At 41.5% G+C, this 22,006-nt stretch overlaps 3 protein-coding genes and 1 long non-coding RNA gene across 10 annotated transcripts; 3 read left to right on the top strand and 1 right to left on the bottom strand.

The window, feature by feature from the left end:
• Positions 1-272: 272 nt before the first annotated feature.
• On the top strand, positions 273-7,539 carry LOC135251405 (receptor-type tyrosine-protein phosphatase beta). Its single transcript, XM_064328818.1, has 9 exons — positions 273-335; positions 1,727-2,293; positions 2,589-2,837; positions 3,549-3,809; positions 4,374-4,652; positions 4,835-5,089; positions 5,762-6,031; positions 6,375-6,472; positions 7,105-7,539. Exons 1-9 carry the CDS (start codon positions 293-295, stop codon positions 7,171-7,173), a joined length of 2,091 nt encoding a protein of 696 aa, XP_064184888.1. The 5' UTR covers positions 273-292; the 3' UTR covers positions 7,174-7,539.
• Positions 4,190-8,410, bottom strand: LOC135251409 (uncharacterized). Its single transcript, XR_010329139.1, has 3 exons — positions 8,131-8,410; positions 7,482-7,507; positions 4,190-5,888 (listed from the first exon to the last, which is right to left on the bottom strand). It is a non-coding gene; the product is annotated as an uncharacterized LOC135251409 (long non-coding RNA).
• LOC135251406 (uncharacterized) lies at positions 8,293-16,314 on the top strand. 7 transcript variants are annotated; one of them, XM_064328823.1, is made up of 9 exons: positions 8,293-8,403; positions 9,527-9,642; positions 10,302-10,503; positions 11,438-11,540; positions 12,989-13,251; positions 13,624-13,662; positions 13,942-14,364; positions 14,679-14,963; positions 15,257-16,314. In XM_064328823.1, exons 2-9 carry the CDS (start codon positions 9,563-9,565, stop codon positions 15,806-15,808), a joined length of 1,947 nt encoding a protein of 648 aa, XP_064184893.1. In that variant the 5' UTR covers positions 8,293-8,403; positions 9,527-9,562; the 3' UTR covers positions 15,809-16,314. The 7 variants fall into 7 exon arrangements, with proteins under 7 accessions (XP_064184893.1, XP_064184895.1, XP_064184889.1 ...); XM_064328825.1 differs by having other exon boundaries at positions 8,338-8,403; positions 9,530-9,642; XM_064328819.1 differs by lacking the exon at positions 8,293-8,403 and adding an exon at positions 8,434-8,745.
• LOC135251408 (CD209 antigen-like protein E) lies at positions 15,725-20,088 on the top strand. Its single transcript, XM_064328826.1, has 7 exons — positions 15,725-15,859; positions 16,599-16,676; positions 17,522-17,623; positions 18,238-18,375; positions 18,596-18,756; positions 19,000-19,124; positions 19,359-20,088. The coding sequence occupies exons 2-7, from the start codon at positions 16,622-16,624 to the stop codon at positions 19,546-19,548; spliced, it is 771 nt and encodes a 256-aa protein (XP_064184896.1). The 5' UTR covers positions 15,725-15,859; positions 16,599-16,621; the 3' UTR covers positions 19,549-20,088.
• The last annotated feature ends 1,918 nt before the right edge of the window (positions 20,089-22,006 follow it).

The following is a 22,006-nucleotide window of genomic DNA, read 5'->3' on the forward strand; positions in this document are numbered from 1 at the left end:
AGAAATGTCTAATATCAACAAGTACATTCATTAAAAAGGAATTCTTTGCTTTATTTTAAATGTGAGATGAAGATGAAAAAACATACTTTTATCTGTTAAAACTGCTACATGCATTCTGATTATTCTCTATCTTTTTTTCCTGATTATGGGCCTTTTGTTTTCCCTAAATTATTAATAAATATATAAAGGGATTTCCTTTGAGTTGCACTATTTTGCCGTATCCTGCCTTTATATCTATCTACACTGTGTGCCTTTCTTTTGTCTATATGCAGCTAAACTAGGCTCCCTGTTCATGAGTTTGGGGATGGGAAAGACAGGAATCCTGTTTCTCATAGGTGAGCACGTGTAATCTGCAATTGTAAACTGTGTGTAAGAACATTTCCAAGTACGTTTTGACATTCATAATTTTTTTTATCTGTATTTGTTCTTGGCTGTGTACTTATACTAATGAACAGGATTGTGCATAAAATTTACAGTCAGCGTTCATCATACACCTGAGATATGCTCAAAAACGAAGGTCAGCACATCATGAATCCCATATTGAATTTTATTAGAAACATTTTTAAGAACAAAAGTAAAAATAATTTAAGAAAAGTTTTGTGAATGAGATGCAACATCAGTAGATGATGGAACTGAAGTTGAATATTTACAGTTAACTACAAATGTATAGCACTTTTACCTTTATTCTGTAACAATCCAAGCTGACCCTGTTTTCATTTATGTGCCCCAGCTGTGAACAGCTTGTTCTATGTTTTTTCTTGGAATATTTTTGTAAAACACTGTAGAAAAGAAAAATTATAGTGGACATTTTAATTCATTGCCACATTGCCTAATGCACTATACTAGAGTCCGGCATATGAAAAGTTGAGAAAGTCATGGAATCCATGGCATCTGCAACTTCCGTGACAATCATGAAATTCCCATCTTTATTAGATTAAGTGATTTTTATCATCACCATGCTATATTATTGGGAGGGGGGGAGGGTTATTTTATTTTGTCCCCTTCCTCCCCACCTTGCCCAAATTGTTCATGCTTATGCAGGATTATGAATTTGAGCATACATCCACATTCAAAAATATATTTGTGAAGTACAGTACTGTGCAAAAGTCTTAGGCACCTGTAAAAAAAATGCTGTACAGCTAAGATGCTTTCAAAAATAATATGATGAAAGGTTATAAATATTGAAAAAATAATATAAAGAGCAGTAAATAGTTAAAAACTAAATAAAATCAATGTTTGGTGTGATCACCTTTTGTCTTTAAAACTACATCAATTCTCTTAGGTACACTGTCCTGTAGTTTTATAAGAAAATTGGGTGGTAAGTTGTTCAAAGCATTTTGCCACAGTTCTTCTGCAGATTTTGGCTGTTTCGCTTGCTTCTGGCTCTCCAGGTAATCCCAGAGACCCTTGATCAAGTTTTTATCTGAAAAGTAGTCAATTACTTAAAATATTACTTTATTTAACAAAATACAAAAATGTATCTGTAAAATTTCATTTTTTGGAAAATTCATGTTTGGAAATCTCTAATTTGCTCTTTTCTACTGACACATTAATGCAGAAAACAAGACATAAACATCTAAGACCAAATATATACTATATATTATATTTAAAAATCTAGGGTGCCTAAGACTTTTGCACAGTAGTGTATACCAAATTTTATAAATGCCACCAGTATGCCCTGGCACCTTCCTCACTGATCTGACATTTTCCCCTTTCCCTTCCGCAGTATGTGCCTGCTGCAGTTCAGAGCGGCAGTACTTCGCCCAGCGCAATGCGTCCACCTGGGAGGAGGCTCGGCAGCACTGCCAGCTCTGCTACAAAGAGCTTGTCAGCCTCACTTCCGACAATATCCAGATCCTGGCCCAGAATCTGAACTCAGACTACTGGATCGGCCTGCGCAAAGATCTCAACAATTCCATGTTTTGGTCTCAGTGGTCTAACGGTGACCCGATGACCTTCCAGAACTGGTACCCCGGCCAGCCCAAACTCCCAAAACCACAGCCAAAACCTATGCACACTGTCAACCTTGGAGATTTCTGCAGCAATTTCAATATCACAGAGCACAGTTATTTGCAGGATGATGTATGTGTAATCGAGGTTGAAGAATTCTGTATGAACACCACCAGTGTCAAAACAGAGTACATCCCTTCTGAGAGTATGCTCCTAAGTCGCACAAATTTTACTGAGGAAGAAGAAATGGAGGTCCCTGAGAACCCTTGTGTGTCCCTGCTGAGTTCTGGCTTGTGGTTTGAGAAGAAATGCACTGACGTCTTACCATATATCTGTTATGAAGGTAATGTGAGCATTTTCAAACCATGCAGAGCAGACACTGTTGGAATACGGCCACACTGCTGACCATGACACTTTTTTGATGAAAAGGTTGTTTACTGAAAAAGCTACTCACTCATTCTGTGACTGTGAGCAATATATGCCTAATACTAAGCTGACTCACTTGTACAAAGGTGACATTGTGCTGCTCCTCTCCCTCCTTTCGCCTCCACCGCCATTCACTGTGCCCGTGTCCTCCCCCTCCCACCCCCCAAACCCCTCATCAACCTCCTCTTCTTGTATTGTCTCTCCATCTGCAGACCGTTTCTATGGCAAAGTGGCAATTTCCAATGTGACCCTGAGTAGCATGACAGTGAGCTGGATGGCTGGGCCTGGAAACATTGCCTTATATAGGGTAGAGGTGAGAGGAGACATTCACTTGACGGAGAACACAACTGACCTCATCATGAATTTCTATAATCTCACATCAGGCACAAAGTACAGAGTCCAGGTATTCCCTGTGAAGTGTGAGAGAGACCTCAACCCACAGAATGTGACATTCTATACCAGTGAGTCTGTGCGCCTTGGCACTGAGGAACTAGACAGCATCATCATTATCCAAATATGTGTATCATCCCAGACTTATTACAATTTAATGCATAACTTTTTTGAGACAGATGGTGATATACAGGAACTCACTTTATAACAGTTTAGAACCCCATTCAGAGTTCTCTCACGAACAGGTTTTAAATATCCATTTCATGTACAGTTTTGACAAATTCATCATGAGTTGGACCCCTCAATTAATTTTTTTAAAACTTTTTTTTATTTTTTATCTAATATTCTAAGCTTCCATGTTTTGAAGTGCAAAATTAGTTTTACATAGTTATTGAACGTATTGACATAACACCACAATTTCACACAGAATTAAATTCTTTTTTGGAACTAATTATAATTTCACAAAACCATGTTTTATATTTTGAACATTTAAGTTGTAGCCAGGGGTCGCTTCAGTTCAGAAATCAGTTTTTCTGTACTTCCCTCTATTTCTGAATTGATATTCACTCCCTCTCAGTGACATTCCACCCAGTAAAGTTCAAGACTGGCATTACTTCCTCAGTAAACCAAATTAAAGTTACAGATTAAATAAGTGATTTAATGGCATAGTTCTTTAATTTCTCTCTGGCCCCCCCCTTTGAAAACGAGGCACTGTTTCTACCCAAGGAGAGAATTTCTGTTTCTGACTTTATGTAATTTAAGCATTTCTGTTTCTCTTTCAGAGCCTGGAAGTGTCAGACATCTTGGTGTCATTAATGTTACAATGGACTCTGCCTTCCTCTCATGGGTCCAGCCAATTGGAAATCATTCATTCTACAAAGTGAAGGTGAATGGTCACTCTAGCCTCGCCACACTCAATGTAACAAATGAATATATCCAGATTGAGAATCTCAGGCCGGGACAGAACTATACTTTTATTGTCAACGCTGAAGTGGAGGACCTGTCACGTACAGGAGACACAGACTCAACCTCAGCCTACACCTGTAAGTCATGTCCAACATTAGTCGCACACCAAAAATACTTTCCTTTTTACATTTATTGTCTCATTATTACAGTTACATTGTATCTTTTATTTAGGGTAACCTGCAGTGCAGTTTAAATGTGGTATTTTCCTTGGTCCATAAAAAGCAGTTGAATTGTTGTGCTTAATCTACCTTTTTCTAAAATGTGAAATTCTACAGACTGTATAATTAAAATAAATGTAATCATTTATCATACAATTAAATGAATGTGAATAGTAGCTATAGATTTTTACAACATAAGTTGGATAACTAAACATGAAATCAAAATCCTAATTACATCCTTATTATTATTAAGCAACATTTACGTCTTTCCACACCAAATTATAAATGAAAAACATCTATGATATACATCTCCAAATTTATTGACTGATTACATTAATTGGCTTGTCTTTGATCTTGGCGGTTTCCACTATCCATTGTGCAGTTATACTTAAAAGCCAAATCCGGTCAACATTAGTACAGTATGATGTTGCATGCAAGTGTGTTCCCTGACATAATGTCATTATTCTCTTTCCTTTATTCCAGTACCAGATAAGGTAAGGGAATTGACTGCCAATGAGGTCACTATGGATACCATCATGTTAACATGGATGCCGCCAGAGGGAAGCAGCTGTTGCTACAGAGTACATGTCCAACAGGGGAAGACAAGGAAAATTCTTTTGAATCAAACCTTGGTTGGCACCAATCTTACAGTGAAAAATCTCACTGCGGGCACAGAGTTTCAGCTGAGCGTGGCAGCACGAGCAGGGGCGATGCCAAATGACTCAGTGGAGGGAGAGGCTTTTACAATCATGTATTATTCCAGTGAGTTCTGATTTAAACACAAGTACAAACAGACAGAGACTGATCAATAGGATTCAAAGACTGACTGAAAGACAATGACGCAAGTACACAGATTAGTCATTCACAGATGTGCAGTGATGTAATGGCCACTGGAATTTCACATTTGATTTCTCTCCCCCTCTCTTTCTGTCTCTCCACTGCAGAACCATCCCCTGTGAAAAATCTGATTTTGAACAGTTCCAATGACTGTATCATGGCTAGGTGGGATCCCCCAGATGGAAACTTTGACTTCTATCGACTCAAGCTCGAACAAGGAAATTTCATTGAGGCCACCACCAATGAAACATTTCACACATTTCAAAACCTGAATTCAGCTGTTAATTATACTGTAACCATCTACACAGAGTTGATGCAGAAATCCCGGCAGAGTGATGGTGTATCCAAATGGATATTTACCTGTGAGTTCCAGCTGTGGGCTCTTAACACGCACGCACGCATGCACGCACACACACACACACACACACACACACAAACACAAAATACATTTATTTATCTTTACAGGTATGTCCTTCCTTATAGTCAATGTAGGAATTTATTTGGGAAGTCTAATGTATTTGTATAGGAATCACTCTCTCATCAACTTCACTCAGAAAAAACAAAAGCAGATTTTCATGGTTAAGCATGGGGGGCCATGGTTGACGAGGGATTAATTATTCATCTCTGGCCATAATTAATAATGCAATAATTTCACTGTATAAGCGAAAATTGTATGGATAACTAGGTCCTAATAGGTCTTATATTACACAGGTTTTGTATTGAGAAATTTATTTTTGCACATCACTATTAAAAGGTATTTCAGTTAAATGAATATCAATGAATTAATACATCTCCCAAACAACAAAGATGTAGTAATGTTGGAATAATTTCAAAAAGCAACCACTAAAAATAATAAAATAACTTTATGCATTTAACTCACTCACCTGTCTTCTGTAGCCCTGCGTATGAGATAGGCTCCCATTGAATTATATACCCATTCCTTCCCATTTAGTTCTTTCATTTAACTCCACCAGCATTTTCCCTGCTTCGCCATCATTTGCGAGGTCTGACATGTGAAACGTTGCCCTCCTCAGTGCCAATCAAGCCAGAAAACCTTCAGGTTGTCAATAGCACCATGCAGAGCATCAGCCTGGAGTGGGATGTCCCAGAGAAGCTGCAAGGCAGTCCAGTAACCTACAGAGTGGAGTTCACCGCTGCCTTCTGGAATCACATTGGAAGGATGGAAGTACAGAAAAACAATGTGATGCTCACAGGGTTGAAATCAGGAACCAGTTATAAATTTGATGTAAAAACCTTGGCAGGCAACCTTTCCAGTGAATCTATCTCTACTTTTGCTCTCACAGGTATGTGTGTCTTGGGATAGTCACTCATGCAAAGAATATACGTAACGTATATCTTCCCATCTGGGTATGCTGTCCAATTAATTGAGGCATGTTACTGCTTTGCAGACACTCGTTCTGGCTGACTCATATTTTATAGTTTTATATACTTTGAAGTTCGCAGAATAAATTATTACTGGCCCAAAGGTGTCAACCATGGACAACAAGCCTCATGAGCACATGTCCATTACATCTATCCAAAACATGAAGTCCTGTAATATTGATGTTGCCCATAAAGAGATTAATCAAACTCAAATGATGTACATGGTTCTTTATTCTTCAAACTTTCCTGCCTTTTTTCCATTAGAGCCCGAGAAAACAACTTTAGTCCTGATGATTCAATGCTCCTCTGAAACACCACTGTTCTGTGAGGAGCCTAATACCGCTGACAAAATCTTTGAAGAGGTGAGTATGCCATCCTTCTTTCACTTAGATGACACATTTTGTCCAAAGTCAGTAGAGTGTTAAAATATTTGTACTGATAGATTTCTCTACTGGGGAACCAATTTACATGGCCTACTGTCACCATAGAGCTGTGGCAGTACTCTGCATGTATTAACTGGTTTTCCCCAGTCTTAAAATGTTCCCAGTTTTTAAAGCTTGCTAGCTAGTTACACATACAATAAGTGAAACATATCTGCAATATAAATGTGGGCTACTCTAAAAATGTTTCCAAATACAAAATAAGTTTTAATTGAGTATATTTTAGCATGTGTAGCTAATTAGTAGTTTATTTGATAAATTAAATTGGGAGGTATTTTGCAAAAGCATATATGGGTGTATTTATGCCTGTTTGTTTAAAGTTCCTACTTTGCACCACTTTCCTGTGACTATCTAGGCGTTTCATTGGTACAGAAGAGAAACAGATAGAAAGAGTTCAAGGGAAGTAGAGTGTAGATGTTTTCCGTGCAGATAGTCTATAGCATAAGCAAAATTAATACAGAGAATCTGCCTTATTCTCATCATTGTTCAACAAAAGGTTTGCACTAAACCAAAATTTTATACATTTCTAATGACATTTTGTCTCCATTGTACAGCTGAATAAAATTGTGAAGGGGAAACTGGAGGACCAAGTATACTGGAGACTAGAATGGAAAAAAAAGTGAAGACCCACTCCTTCACGCACATACTACCACAAGAAGGCACACGCTCGCCCTCTACTGGACACCAATGAGTTTTAACCTGCTGAGACTCCGCGATCCTCCTTTTTTTCACAGATTAAAATAATGTGACCATAAACATACAGCAAAGTGGGATCATAATCTGGGGCATAATGGAGCCGCTCTGGAAAGCAGTTGTGATTTGATCTTTTTTATCTATGCATTTTCAGCTTGCTGTTTCTTGTATTTTTTTCTTGTAATATGATTTACAAAAATAAATATTAATGGTACATGTAAGGTTTTAGCATGCTTACCTTTTTAAATGCAATGAAAATGGATTCTGGAAAACAATAAACACTTCAAAATCTTAAATGAATCAATAGCTGCTCATTCAATTGTAATTAATCTAAACAAATCACTATATGAAAAAAATAACAACACTAGCCCCTGGCTAGTAAAGCAGTGACTAAGCAACATTTGCATAAGCGTTTCTGAGACCAATGTGAGAACATGTGACATACTAAACCGTTTGTACTTCAATAATACAAGTAGTACTTCAATAATAACACTTATGGCAATATTGTTGAACAGTTACACTTGAAAATGTTCCGCATTGATCTATAACATCAGACGTTGTCACTGATTCTTTGGTAAGATCTAAGCCTATATACATTTGCTACTGTAGCTATACAGGCACTAGGCTGAAGAAGTGGCCAGAAGAGACAAGACATGGCAGTTGCAATTAACCCTGTTAAGACCGGGTGATGCCATAAAGAACTGAGTGGGGTACTTGTACGCTGCAACTTCGTGGGCTGATTAAGAGGTCAGGACCCTAACCATTGCAGATTTGAAAAGAAATGGCTTGGAAACTAACACGTACATGTGCTCATCATAATAGGCTACTGTTTTCTATGGAGAATTTACATAATATAGAAGAATAAGAACATTTCAAATCATTCGCACCTTTCCGAACGCACTGCCACAATTTCCCCTATTTCGTTTTTCTTCGTTAAAAGAAAAGAGCAACTTAAAATGTGTTACGCGTTCAGGCAATCATTTGATCAAATCCCCACACGACTGTATTGTTAAATAATGAGTCTTTGCTTCGCCCCAAAACAACCGCAACAAGAAGGTGACGTCAAATTATCTGATTTACAGCCAATCCGCCATCTTTTGCCGGTGAAGAAACTGTGCATACACACTCGAGTCAATAGCTAACGCTAGCTAGCTGCACATGTAAGTTGAATTTTGTCCATGGCATCATCTAAATGTCAAATATACCATTAAAATGCGTTAATAAACTACGATAATAATATTTATTCTAAGGAGAAACTGACTTGCACTTAGAAAACGTAACATATTGCAGTTTCCACTTAAAGAAATCCCCCAGCGTTCCGTTTTATCTAACAACGTAGATGAAGCAAGCGTTTGCTAACGTTAGCTACGCTTCAGTGGAACTTCAATTGCGAAGTACGTAGCTAACTAACGTTAGTCATTTGGATATGTGTGCAGTCGCTAGACTGTAACAAAGTTATCTAGCTAGCGAACAAGGCCAAGTTACAGATGCTGTATTATTTGGTAACTATATTGCGATCTAGCCCGTTTGCCAAACAAATTAAGCTCGTATAGACCTAAGGTTAGCTCGCGGGTTTTCAAAGAAGCACTGTCCCGTGTCTAAATGTTCACTAGACTAGCTAAATCACAATTGAATTGAAACGTCAGATGGTTGGCTAAACAGTTGCAATAAGTATTTTACTAGCTAGTGTACCATGTTAGTCTAAACTGAATTATATGATCTCACGTCGTAGCTTTGTAGTTTCTCTAGCTTGCTGATACAAGCACCGTTAAACGTCAACACTGCTAGCAACATTTCAACGTTAGCTATAACAAGCTCACGCGCTAACATTGAGCGAGACTACCCGATCATAATCATAGCTGCAACCAAAATAAAAACAGTTGTCACCCTGTTTGCTGACTAACACTGGCTACCTATCATCCATTTTCTAAAGGCACCACGTTGATCACGGGGTTAGATAACGTTAACTAGCTAACATTATATTATTTAATTTCTGGACACCATTTTAAGTGGGTGCGTGATCAAAGCACAAGTAGTGTAACTGGTTTTCGGTAATAAGATATTTAGTTGGAAGTTCTGTGTCTAGAGCTGGGTATCATTTCTGAATAAAGTTACTCGTTGAATAAATAGCGAAAAACATGCAGGGACCGTTTTATTGCAAATAGTTGCGTCATTAACCATATACGACAGTGCCTCCAGAATTTCTGTTATCTAACCTGTATTCTGTGAGAGACGCGTAGTTCAAAACGACCGAGGAAAGTCGAATGCCTCTTTCGTCCTCAGCAGTGCTCAGAGGAACCCCTACAGCAGGAGGAAAACATGCCCTCCAGCTGTGTGGCCATCAACTGTTCTGTGGAGAGGAGCCCTGAGACTTTGAAACAGGGCATCACATTCCACAGGTACCGATCACCTATATACTCTTCGGAATCAGAGTCCCTGGGTGCTCAGCTACCCGGCTTCCTCACGTGCAAGCTTGTAGCTCTTGCGATGAAATCACTAGTTGCCGAAAATGTCTTTAAGTCCCGAAATTAAATATAATGAAATACCTGTATTTCGACATTGTCTTTAACAAACTTTTGTCAGTGTTAATGCCTCAGTCCAGAAGTATACCATGGCAGTTATATATTCAGTTATATTTGGCGTCTGTTGTCTTAACGTGCCATACACAATGGGTATAAAAAATGATGTATATATTTTGTGAGGAAATGCATTAGTACATAATCATTGCTACTGTTATTTTTCCTGAGATATTTAAAACTGAAAAAAAAAAGGACATTGTGCTACCTTTTATCCATTTTTGTCTATGTGTGCTTAGTTTGTCATTTTTTCATTTATTGTATTTAAATTATGTCTATATTATATGAAAAACCACATCTCTTTGAAGGGAGTCAAAGTCATGTTGGTGGCTAAAATTAAAATTGGTTTGTAGAACTCACAGACCTGGGTAAAACGCAGAGGATGCTGTTTAGTCTAATATGAACAGAACAACAGCGTCTATGCCATTTTAATACAGACTGCGTTTAGTACATGAAACTGATTGGCTCTTTTGATTATGCAGGTTTCCCAAGGACCCTGTGCGCAGGCTGCAATGGTGCTCAGCGCTGCGCAGACAGAGCAGTGACCACCAGCTGTGGGTGCCCACCAAAAACAGTGTGCTCTGCAGCTTACACTTCACCTCTGACATGTTTGACCGTACAGGCCAAACTGTGCGCCTCCGTGACTGTGCCATACCCACAGTCTTTGATTTCCGCAAGAGGAAGGTACCTACAATGTCTTCATCATCATCATCATCATCATCATCATCATCACCATTATTCTTCTCCTCCTCCTCCTCCTCCTCCTCCTCCTCCTCCTCCTCCTCCTCCTCCTCCTTCTTCTTCTTCTTCTTCTTCTTCTTCTTCTTCTTCTTCTTCTTCTTCTTCTTCTTCTTCTTCTTCTTCTTCTTCTTCTTCTTCTTCTTCTTCTTCTTCTTCTTCTTCTTCTTCTTCTTCTTCTTCTTCCTCTTCTTCCTCTTCCTCCTTCTCCTTCTCCTTCTCCTTCTCCTTCTCCTTCTCCTTCTCCTTCTCCTTCTCCTTCTCCTTCTCCTTCTCCTTCTCCTTCTTCTTCTTCTCAGTAGCAAAGCTATTAGAATGGAGCTTTTCATTCCAATATTGTACTGCTGTGGGTTCTCATTGTATACCGTAGTAGTAGTAGAATTGCCTCAATTGTAATGCGTGATGTATTTGGTACTCTTGGCAAAGAAACCGGCTTTATATATATATATGAATCCCACGAAGTGTGAGGGAAATGTATTCCTCGGTTTTGATTTGGAGTAACAGAATTTTTCTATTATAGCTCTCACATGAGGTCAGTTGATTTAAGCATCTGCAGGTGGGTTATACGTGCTTAGAAGTGGGTACATATCACATGTCACTCATCATTATAGGCCAGGGTGTTTGGGAATGTTGTAATGCAGAGCAATATGGCTATTTGATTTTGAGTCTCTCTGTCAGACAGGGTTGGAGTTTGTTTAAAATTGCAGTTGCAAGAATAATAATAGTAATAATATAAATAATAATAATAGGAAGAAGACGACACAGAAGAATAGAACTAGCAAATACAATGGAGTGTCTTGCACCTGTGGTACTTGGTTCCCGAACTATATTTATCCTAGATCTGATGACCACTTTTGTGCTTGCATGCTGTTTCCACCAGAGGGAAGGAAGGGAGGGAGAGGAGAACGTGGAGAAGGATCTGGAGCGGCCAAAGAGGGGGAGGAGGGGAAAGCGGGAGGACCAGATGGCAGGACGGAGTGCAGGTGGGGTTTTGTGCTCCCCACTTTTTGGGTTTTCCTTCCCCATATGTCAAGACCCCAGTCTAGGTTAGGGACGCTACATAAAAGGTATAGACAGGAATTTCCTCTCCCATCCCCAGCACTGACAGGACCAAAAACATTTATTTCAAGGACTCTACATTTTTATTTAATACACAGAAAAGGGAAGCTGTTCAGGTATTCAGGAGGGGGCAAGGCCAACAAAACACAACTACCCATTGAGGGAGGAATAAATAACCCAACAAACCAAAAGAGCAAAATAACAACAAATATCTGACCTAACTCCCTCACTAACCAAACACAGAAAACAAAGCATTAAAAAGAAATGGCATCCGACTCCCTACTACAACTTCCTTACTGAAAGATATGGTCTGAGTCATCTGCAGTATTTATATACTTACAACCTTGTAAAGCAAAGAAGAAGAGAAGAACACTTCCAACTAGTAAGCCACAAAGCCGGCACTCTAACTTTCAACACCTTAAACTAAAACAAGCCTTGTTCGCCTCGGCTCAACTCAAAGCAACAGTGTCTGGTGTCTGGCGGGAGGAAAAAGGAGACAGGGACCATTTTGAAATCACCGGTCTTTTATTCACGTTCCCCAGCTCGGTCCACCTATTCCGACAGGTGGCTCATCAGAGGAGTTCCTGAACTAACCCACCTGATGTAATTAGAGGGGGAGAGACAGAAGCAGGGCCGACCGAAAGAACACACAGCCACACACACAGAACTAACGACCACAGAAATATCAACACTTTGTATAATAATAAATAATGTAAACAATAATTAGCACAATTGTATCCAAGGACGTAACAGCAAAAGCTTTTCTTTGCCTTTGGAAAACTACCACAGGCAGGAATAAATTTATCATGGATTGTTAATACATGTATTGTTTTATATTGTCATGTAATAGAATTTTAACATACAATATTTCCAGCAGTAGAGCTGCAGATGTAAGAGCATGATAAATGCACCTCATTCAATTGTTGAGCACTGCCCCTTATCTTTGTGTTCCTTAATTCTGTTTCTGTCTCTTTATGCTCTTGTCCCCTGTAGGAATTTTTTCAATGTTTGTATAAAATGTAGTCTGTTTCCTTTCTATCATCACTGTTCAGGTTCAGGTTAATGCATTTCAGGGTTGTATTTTGGTTTGGTCATTCACACTTTCACTGTATTCAGACTCATGGCCTTGGCACATCAATGAAAATATTAAATGGTTTCCACTGTTACTGCAGGGCTGGCGCAGTAGTGATCCTCTCCTTTCTCTCTTCCCCTCCCATTCTATTCTCCTTCACAACTTGCTTTCTTCTGCTGCTGTTCTTCTCATCTCCCTCTCCCTCTTCTTGTTTCTCCATTTATTCTCCCCCGCATCTCCCGATCCACTCTTATGTTCCGCTCCTCTCGTTCACCCTGTGTGGTTTGGGTCGGGCTGCAGACTCGCCAGCCGGTCTGGGGGACCTGGCCCTGGCTGCGGAGCTAATGGAGGTGGTGAGTGACACGGTGCAGCAGGTGCAGCTGGGGATGTGGAGCCGCCGGGGCTTCCTGAATGACCATGGCTGCCTGACCATCCCCACCGACCCGGCCCGCCTCTGTGCTATGGTGCGCGGACTGGCCAAGGACCAGCACCGCCAGGAGCAGGCGCTCCTCAGCGTGCAGAAGGCTGTGGAGGCGAAGGAGAAGCTACTCCAGAAGAGGAAGGTGAGAACTTTTTTTTACTATTGCAGTACTGTGTATTGCTAGCTAGGGAATAGAACTGGGCCCTTAGTGCCTAGCATGCTCTACTCTGTCCTTCCTTGCCTGGGCACTCTCCCTGATTGTACCCTTTAGCCTTTCTTGTGTGGTCCTACTTTCTGTGTCAACTTACAAGTCCAGCCTGTCTCTGTGTAAGCATGCCTTGTCAATGCAAAAGCTAGACATGTTGTGTTGCTTTGTGTCCTTTAACTGCCAGTTTGTATCCTTTGGCTAGCCAGCCAGTTTTGCCTGTGACATACATTTTACATTTACATTTTAGGCATTTGGCAGATACTCTTATCCAGAGCGACTAACACAGAGTACATTCTTCACACACAGTCCCATTTATATGGATGGATATATACTGGAGCAATTCAGGTTAAGTACCCTGCTCACACGTTCAACGGGAGTGCCTCATCTTCGATCCTGAGCTACAACCACCAAGTTTCCAGTTCCCAAACCAGGATGTTGCACTGCCACATATTATTTTACATGCAAAGTATGTTGTTTGTGTTTTTTGTAAGACTGAGAACAGTACAGTTTGCTTTGTGTTTTTGTGTATGCTCCTGTAGGTGTATGTTTTTTTGTGTTGCACTGTGATGTCTGATTCTATTTAGTGGCAGTGTGGCGGTAACCTGTGTGTGTCTGTCTGTACAGAAGCAGTGGGAGTGGGAGATGCACACCCTGACCGCGGTTCGGGACTCGAGGATCCGGGCCCTGGAGGACCAGCTGGCGCAGCAGCGCACGGAGGCCGCCGGCCTGCAGGAGGAGCTGCGGCAGGCCAAGCAGCAGGCGCAGGCCAGCGCGGAGGCCATGCTGTCGCTGGACACGCAGGTCCGGGAGCAGGCCCGGCCGCCGCCGAGGCCCACCACGCTCAGCGCTCAGACCCTGGCGCGCGGCTCCCCCAAGTGGCTGCGCTTCTACACCGGCTTCCACTCCTATGCCCACTTCAAGGCCTTCCTCAGCTTCCTGCAGGGAGGGGACGGGGTGGGGCTGGGCTGGGACATGGAGATGGAAGTCCGGACCGAGGAGCAGGATGTTCTGAAAGATGAAGAGAGTCTGCCTGATCCATTGTCTCTGGTAATACAGTGGGATTTGTCATAATATTTACATTGCATAGAGAGATTTTGCAATTATAAAATGTATTATTCAGATTAAAGATGCTGGTCTTCTAGCTCATATCCTCAACCCCAAGTGGTAATCATGTGTCACCAGGTGTAAGCAACAAGTTTTGTGTTGGTTCAACCACTAGGGTGCACTCTAACCATGTTCTGCAGTCACAGAGAGGAACTAGATTAGCCATGCAAATAGTTTGTCCCACAGCTCCATGCTATGCACTTCCTGATATATGATGACTAGTTTTTTAACCATGTTTCCTTCCGTGACCCTCTCAGGACTCCACCCCGGTTGCTCAGGTGGACCCCACCCTCTTCCCAGCTGATGGGGACAGCGAGGGAGAGACTGCTGAGTCAGTCCGTTGGAGGATCATGGGATACTGCCGTGGGGGCGGGGGTGCGCCGACCTTGCTGAGTTCGGAGGACCAGCTGCTGCTGGTGCTGACACGGCTGCGACTGGGCCTGCTGCTCCAGGACCTGGCCTTCCGCTTCCGCGTGGCCGAGTCCACCGTGTCGCGCATCTGGGTGCACTGGATGGAGGTGCTGCAGAGGAGGCTCCAGCAGGTGTGTATAGAGCATGGGGCCACACATCAGGCAGAATGAAGCCAGTGGAGAAAACGCACTGTTTTAACTCCTGTTCACTTGCTCTGGGTCCCGAAGGTTACTGTGCCAATCCGATTCACAGTTACCTGCTTCAGCTCATCGGCTTCTTAACTGAACTGGTTAAACTAGCTCATTAGCTAACAAGTTAAAGTCTATTGGTGTTTCTGAGTGCCCATAATTGAATTCTGCATTTTATTGTTTCCAGAACTTGTGCCGAGCCTGACGGGGTTTGTTTCTGTTGCGCTCTGTCCTAGATCCCGGTGAAGTGCAGCCAGCGCTACATCAGCTACTTCCAGCCAAAGCACGCCCTGGCGCTGGGGTCCGGGCGCGAGGTGACGGTGCTGGAGTGCGCAGACCTGCTGTTCGACGCGTCCTCCCGGGACCGGCAGCGCGCGGCGGGGCGGTTGGGCGAGGCTCCAGGGGCGCTGCAGTCCTCGCAGCCCTACCGCTTCCTGTCCCACCACCGTGGCTGCGCCCTGGCATCGCCCGAGGGCTTCCTGGGCTTCGCCAGCTCCGTGCGCCTGGAGGAGTGGGAGGACTGGGCGGCCAATCCCGGCAGCCCTGAACCCGCCCCCCTCAGCCTACCCTCCCACCTGGTCGGGAACAAGAGTGGGTGCGCCCCGCCCCCGCCGGTGGGTGTGCCTTCCCGAGAGGTCCTTAGTGTGCGTAGCCTGACTGACAAGGTACTGACATTCCGCTACCTGAGGGCGGTGCACCCGCACAGCTCCGCCCCCCAGCTGGATCGGGCCTGGGAGGTGTGCTGCTACCTGGCCTGCCTCCTGCACCAGCCCATGGGCCTTCGCTAGGAGCAGACTGGGCAGGCCCAGGCGAACCGCCCTTTCAGGAACCAACCCCCGGTGAGGCCACTAAACTCTGCCAACGCTCCAAACTGGTACCTGCTTTATACAGAGCTAATGTATTTATGGGGAGACATAGCTCAGGAGATAAGAGTGGTTGTCTGGCAGTCAGAGGGTTGCCGGTTCGATCCCCCGCCCTGGGAGTGTCAAAGTGTCCCTGAGCAAGACACCTAACCCCTAATTGCTCCCAACGAGCTGATTGGCACCTTGCATGGCAGCCTTTCGCCGTTTGTGTGTGTGAGTGTGTGTGTGAATGGGTGAATGGGAGGCATTTGTAAAGCCTTTGGATATATAAATATATAGATAAAAGCGCTATGTGAATGCAGTCCATTTATCATTTACCATTTTGTACATAAAAAAGAAATTTTTCTGTACATGAATGTCGTTTTTGGTTTTTAAAAGCCAAAAGTCTGATTTCCCCAGTTTAAAAGAAAATACATTTGAATGAAATTAAACTGTGTTGAGGGTGTGTTTTTTTCCCCATAGCCTGTGACCATTTTTTCCCCATAGCCTGTGACCATTTTGATTTGTTCATGTTAGTTCGAAGTGTAAGAAAGAGCCAAAGATAAACCTAATGACACGTCATATGTGTTATATATTTGTGCTTTAGAGAAGTCTTGTCCTCAGTTTTGTGTAACTGAGAGGAAGTGGTGCAGTGGGTAGAGTACATTAAAGAAACAGAACGACTTCGTTAGAAAATTTTGTTGAAAAGAGAGTTAAAAAAATCTTGTGCTTAAAGAAGCACTGAGACAGAAGAGGAAAATGGAACCTCTGTCAGCCTGTTTGGAGAACAATGATGGAATCCATGTCCAAGCAGGTACGTTTCCACCATTTCATTGCTACATGCCCACCATTTGGGTGCCTCCCAGTCATTATAAAGGTATGCCTGTCAATGACTGCAGGAAGCCTAGAAAAATGACAGATAACTTATCTATTGCGTAGCACAGAGATTAAAGCCTCACCTTAAAACATGTTATCAAAAGCCCATGAGAGATTACATTTTTAAAATGAGAAATACATGCCCTCTTCATGTCATTGGTCCACCATAGTGGTGATGAATAGGTTGGTGAAGCTTTGGAGGACACTTTATTTCAACATAAAATTTTGTTTGAAGTGCCATTAACTGGGGGAAGGGGTACACCTGACACGTGGGGAATTCGGTTTTTGATAAAACTGCATATTCTTGTTTGGGCAAATGTATATAAAATATTTTTTAGAAGAAAATTGTTGCAAGTATTTTAGGGCTGGCTTGGGCTAGTTTTATTGTGGATGTCCCAAACTTTAAATTGGTGATAATGTACAGTAATGTTTGGATAACTAGGCTTGTAACGCAAGGGTTAGGGGTTCTGGTGTTGCTGGTATGCTGCAGTTGTACCCTGTAACAGCATACATGCTCAGAATTGCTTCAGTAAAATATTTGGCTGTATAGATGGATTATATGTATAACTGTAATCAGTTAGGTGCTTTTAATTAGTGCCTGATAAAATGTTATAAAATGTGTGCAGAAAAAGGTGAGCTAATGTTGGTCGATATGAGTATACTACGAGTTTAATTGCTATTTTATTTGGCATGATTTCATGTCCTCTCATCACATGCTTGTGAATAGTCATGTAAATGCCAGTGAATAATCATGTCATTATCATTTACCCTCACTGTGTGCAGGCAGAGATGACACTCACCGATTCAGGCTGTTGAGGCGAGTGGCCATTTTGTTGTTATGTTTGGTTCTGGCAGAAGGGCTGCTGCTGGCCTTGGCCGTCTCATGTAAGTTATAGTATTTTCTGCTTTTTAAGCTTGCAACCATAGCATGAATGAATGAATGAATGAATTTTATTATTATGTCATGCATCACACCAATGCCCAGCCCACATGGGCTTATATGACACCAACATTTTGCATATTACAGCTGTTTTTTGTTCCCACTCTTGTTAATACTCCACTACTGCAGACACCATCATTATCATTTACATGTCCTGTTCTTATGTGCCCTTGTGACACCTGGACAAAGGTTAAGGTAAAAATGCACACAGTATGTTTTTGTACGGCAGGTTGCGGGCAAAGATTCATTCTTCATTTAATGCTCCCCAAAATGATTTATTTGCATGTTTTTGCACACTGTATCTTTTTTATATCTTCTCTTTTAACCATTGCACGCATGGTCTTCAGGAAAGACTTTTATATCAGCACTGATGCCCTGAGAACATCTGTACACATTTAAGGATGTTCGTGATTGTTGTTTCTGTTTACCATGATTCAGAAAGGAAATGAAAGGTGTCCTCAGTTCTCTTTTGTTGGTCAGCTGGGATTGACACAGTAAATACGGGTTACTGGGCCTCCGACTGAGGGCTGGTCCTAATCTGGGGTCTGTGTGTCCTCAGCAATGTTTCCTGTGGCCGCACCTGGGCTGGAGCAGACTGCAGGGGATGATGGGAAGGCCACTGAGGCGATGGAACTGATGTCTCAGTGCCAGGCAGACCTCCGCACCATGTCTCTCCTGCTCCTCAACATCAGCCAAGGTGATTGAGCCCTGCTTGTGCTGCTCAATCGTCTACTTCAGGTTTCCCTCTCTTGGAATAATCCTGTATAAACTGTATAATGATACTGGATTGTATATACTCAAAATGGATATTGATTGATTGATTAAGGTACATTAATTGCTGAATGCAAGGTACATTAAATGGTGAATGTGGTTGTTCCATCAGGACCTAATATACCCCCACCTTTCATCCTCTACAGATGCCAGGTGCCAGCTGTGCCCAGAAAAGTGGCTGTGGTCCTGGGGCAGCTGCTACTTTTTCTCTGTGGGACTGGAAGATGACCGCAAATGGGATGAGAGCATGGAGTTCTGTGAGGAATACAACGCCAGCCTAGCTGTCATCGAGGACCACAGAGAAATGGTGTGGAACGGCAGGCCAAAGTGTACAAGACAAGGCTATCAGGAGTAGCTTGACAGCTACTTTTGGGTTTGTGGGTTTGATGGTGGGGGAGAGGTAGAAGAAAGGCTAGTAAATTCTGCAGTTGAGTAGGATGGATAAGAGTGGTTCAGGAGAAGATTATTTCTTTAGAACACAGGTGGGATTTGATATGCCTATTATTTTCATGGAGCCGTGCTGTAATGAAGAGGTTTTTTCTTCCTGCAGGAATTCATCCAGGGAAAAATGAGGGTGTACCAACAGATGGAGTTCCTTTGGGTGGGATTGACAGACAGCCTGAAGGAAGGACATTGGGTGTGGCAAAATGGAAATCCCCATCAGAAACAATCCCTGTGTGTCTGTTCTTTAAAACCTTTCAATATTTTACTAAAAAGTCTTTTTAAAAATAGATGAACTGCCGATTATCCAAAGAATGTTGTAGCACACTGTGGTACAGCACTGAACAGCACCAAAGATGTATAGTGGAGAGCCAGCCGGATCAGGGTGCTTCATTCTGGTACAGCAATAGTAAAAAAAAACAAAAACAAAAAAACGTTTTTTCATTGTGTTTTATATGCGTGTTACAGATTGGAGGTGCAGTGGAACACTGAGCACAGAGACTGTGCAGATGTCCGGGAAGATGGGAGTCTGTTTGCTGTCAGCTGTGATGCGTATGGAGCCTGGGTGTGCGAGAAGCCAGCGGAATGGGGCCCCTCAGGGCCTCTCCTGTCCTCTTCTTGGCCCTTTGGTGCCTGGGGAAGCTCAAGGCAGCTTTAAGGCTTTTTAAAGACTGATTATTCTGTTTGCCCTGTCTTGAAAATGAAGCTGAAATTAATTAGCACTAATTAACAAATGAATTTACACTGGACTTATTGAACTGAGGCTGGAAAAGAGCATTGGTGCATTGATGCAGATAAATGTGCTTGCATTTTTATTTTATTGCACTAAAAATATGCATCTTCTGTTTTCATGTTGCAGTGGCCCTCTGTCACGTTTACTGTAACTGTAACTGTTATATCTGTCATGTACATGTAGAGCACAGTCACTGTTCAAGCCATACCATACCATCACTCTCACAGCATGTTAAATGTTACATTTCTGTATATCCTATCAGCAAGGTTCTGGTTTAAAGTAGAGAAGCATCATCACTGCAAAGAGATGAGGATTTGAATTTTCTACTTTTCCTTCTCTACAAGTTTCTGTAGACTGAACAGGAAGTTTAAAATACAAAGTAAGAGAAAAACCATTCTAAGATCTGCAAGAAATTATTATAAACTATTGTTTTATTATTACAATAAAGACATTAAATGCACAAAATTATCCTTTCAAGAATACTGTCTTTGACACTGTAATAATGATTACACTGGGATAGATCACACGGTTTGTTTGAAAGGACTTTATTAATGCATTAGCATGGAAGTGTTAAAAATACAGACCATAAAAAGTGTTTTAAATCATAAATATTTTCAGTTCAAATTTTCTTCACTTTTGCTACATTTGGTGGGGATACCTGAGATTGCAGTGGTTTAATTTTAGCTCTACCTGAGCAGATACTTTTCCCATAGGAAGTTTCAGGGAATTTCAGGGAAGTGCTTTTACTTGCGTGCAAAACAGCCATCAAGATAATATTGGTAAAACCTACATGGGAAACCTTTTTTAGAAAATGAAATTATTCACAAGAAGAGATGGAAGCAGTTATTGGATATGGTAGAAAGTGGCCAGAAGCCTCAAGCAGTGACTTGACCTTAGATGTGTCCTCAGTTCATGCCATACAGGACACGCCTGATTTGAGATCACACATTTTGTGCACAGCAGCAGATTGTGAGCAGCACATGTTCTATATTTGTCAAATGCGCTGTCAAGTGTGAATGTGAAGAAAAATACTAGGGGGAAATAAGCTGGACTAAAATATTTTTAAAATATTTCAGGCTTTCAAAGTTTCTTTGCCCTCAGTGCATGAGATTGAAGTGGCACTAAAGTCCCAAACAATTGTGTTTTGTCAGTCACAAGATAAATTCTGACACAAGAACAGTAAAGGTCAGTAATTAGCCATTATGATTTTAATATAGTATAGCATAATTGTTAAGCATATAAAATACATAGTAGAATAAATACATGTAAATATTTTTGAAAGTATAGCTTCTATGATTGTGTTCACAAGCAAATTGGACACAGAGCAGAAGAAAATGTAACAAGTTTAGAAAATATACAAATGTACACACCTACACTATGTACTGCAGTTGTATGTCAGTGACTTAACTGATTGTCCAAACACATTTGTTTTTCTCTCTCTGTCTCTTATATTAATATATACCATATATATATATATTTTGTATATATAATAATATATACACACAAATGTAAATTATTTAGTTAGCTGTTCTCCATATTTTAAATTCAATTATAACATTCTATATCAGAGGCCAGATATTTGATTTGGCAAAATATCTTTAGCTACAAATATGCAGTTATTGCACTTTTAATTTTGTGATATGTAAAAGGATGTCCAGAAAAAATAGCCTATTGTACTGGTGTGTGTGTGTATGTGTGTGTATGTATGTATGTGTGTGTGTGTGTGTGTGTGCATGCATGCATGTGTGTGTCACGGTTGTGGAGGGTGGGACGCAATTGCGGACCGAGGGGATCTAAAAGTTAACCCTGAGGGATAACCACCAAATCGCTGAGCGATAGAAAGGGAAGGGGAAAAACCAAATAATAAAGAGCGAAGTAATCGCTCTCTCCACCCACTGAAACTTCTGTCAGCGGGCTCAGAAAACTAAAGAAAATTAAACACCGCCGCAGCGTAGCTGCCCAAAAAGAAAACCCCCACTAGAAAACCAGGTGGGGTCACTTACAAAGAAAAAGGATATTCGCAGCCCGGCGGGTAGAAAACAAAAAGAAAACTAAAGAGACGAGGGCGAAATGTCCTCCACAGCGCAGAGAGATAACCAACTCGAGAAGAAACTAAACGATGATCAAATCAGGCAGATAGGATCAACACCAGAGGTGGGCAACGAGGGCCGTATCTGTTTCTGGTTTTCATGGCAACTTCTGACCTTAATTACTTAATTAGCCATAACATTTATGGCATCTGACATTTTAGCTACATTTCTTGATAAGCGCATGAATGACCACTGAAGACTGTTCTTTTGTCACCATGTGAAACATTTTGCTGTGATCTAATCTATCAGTGAACCAATGTTGGTGTATACAGCCAGTTAGCTCATTTAGCTAG

This window comes from Anguilla rostrata, chromosome 3 (genome assembly GCF_018555375.3).
Source record: "Anguilla rostrata isolate EN2019 chromosome 3, ASM1855537v3, whole genome shotgun sequence".
NCBI lineage: Eukaryota > Metazoa > Chordata > Actinopteri > Anguilliformes > Anguillidae > Anguilla > Anguilla rostrata.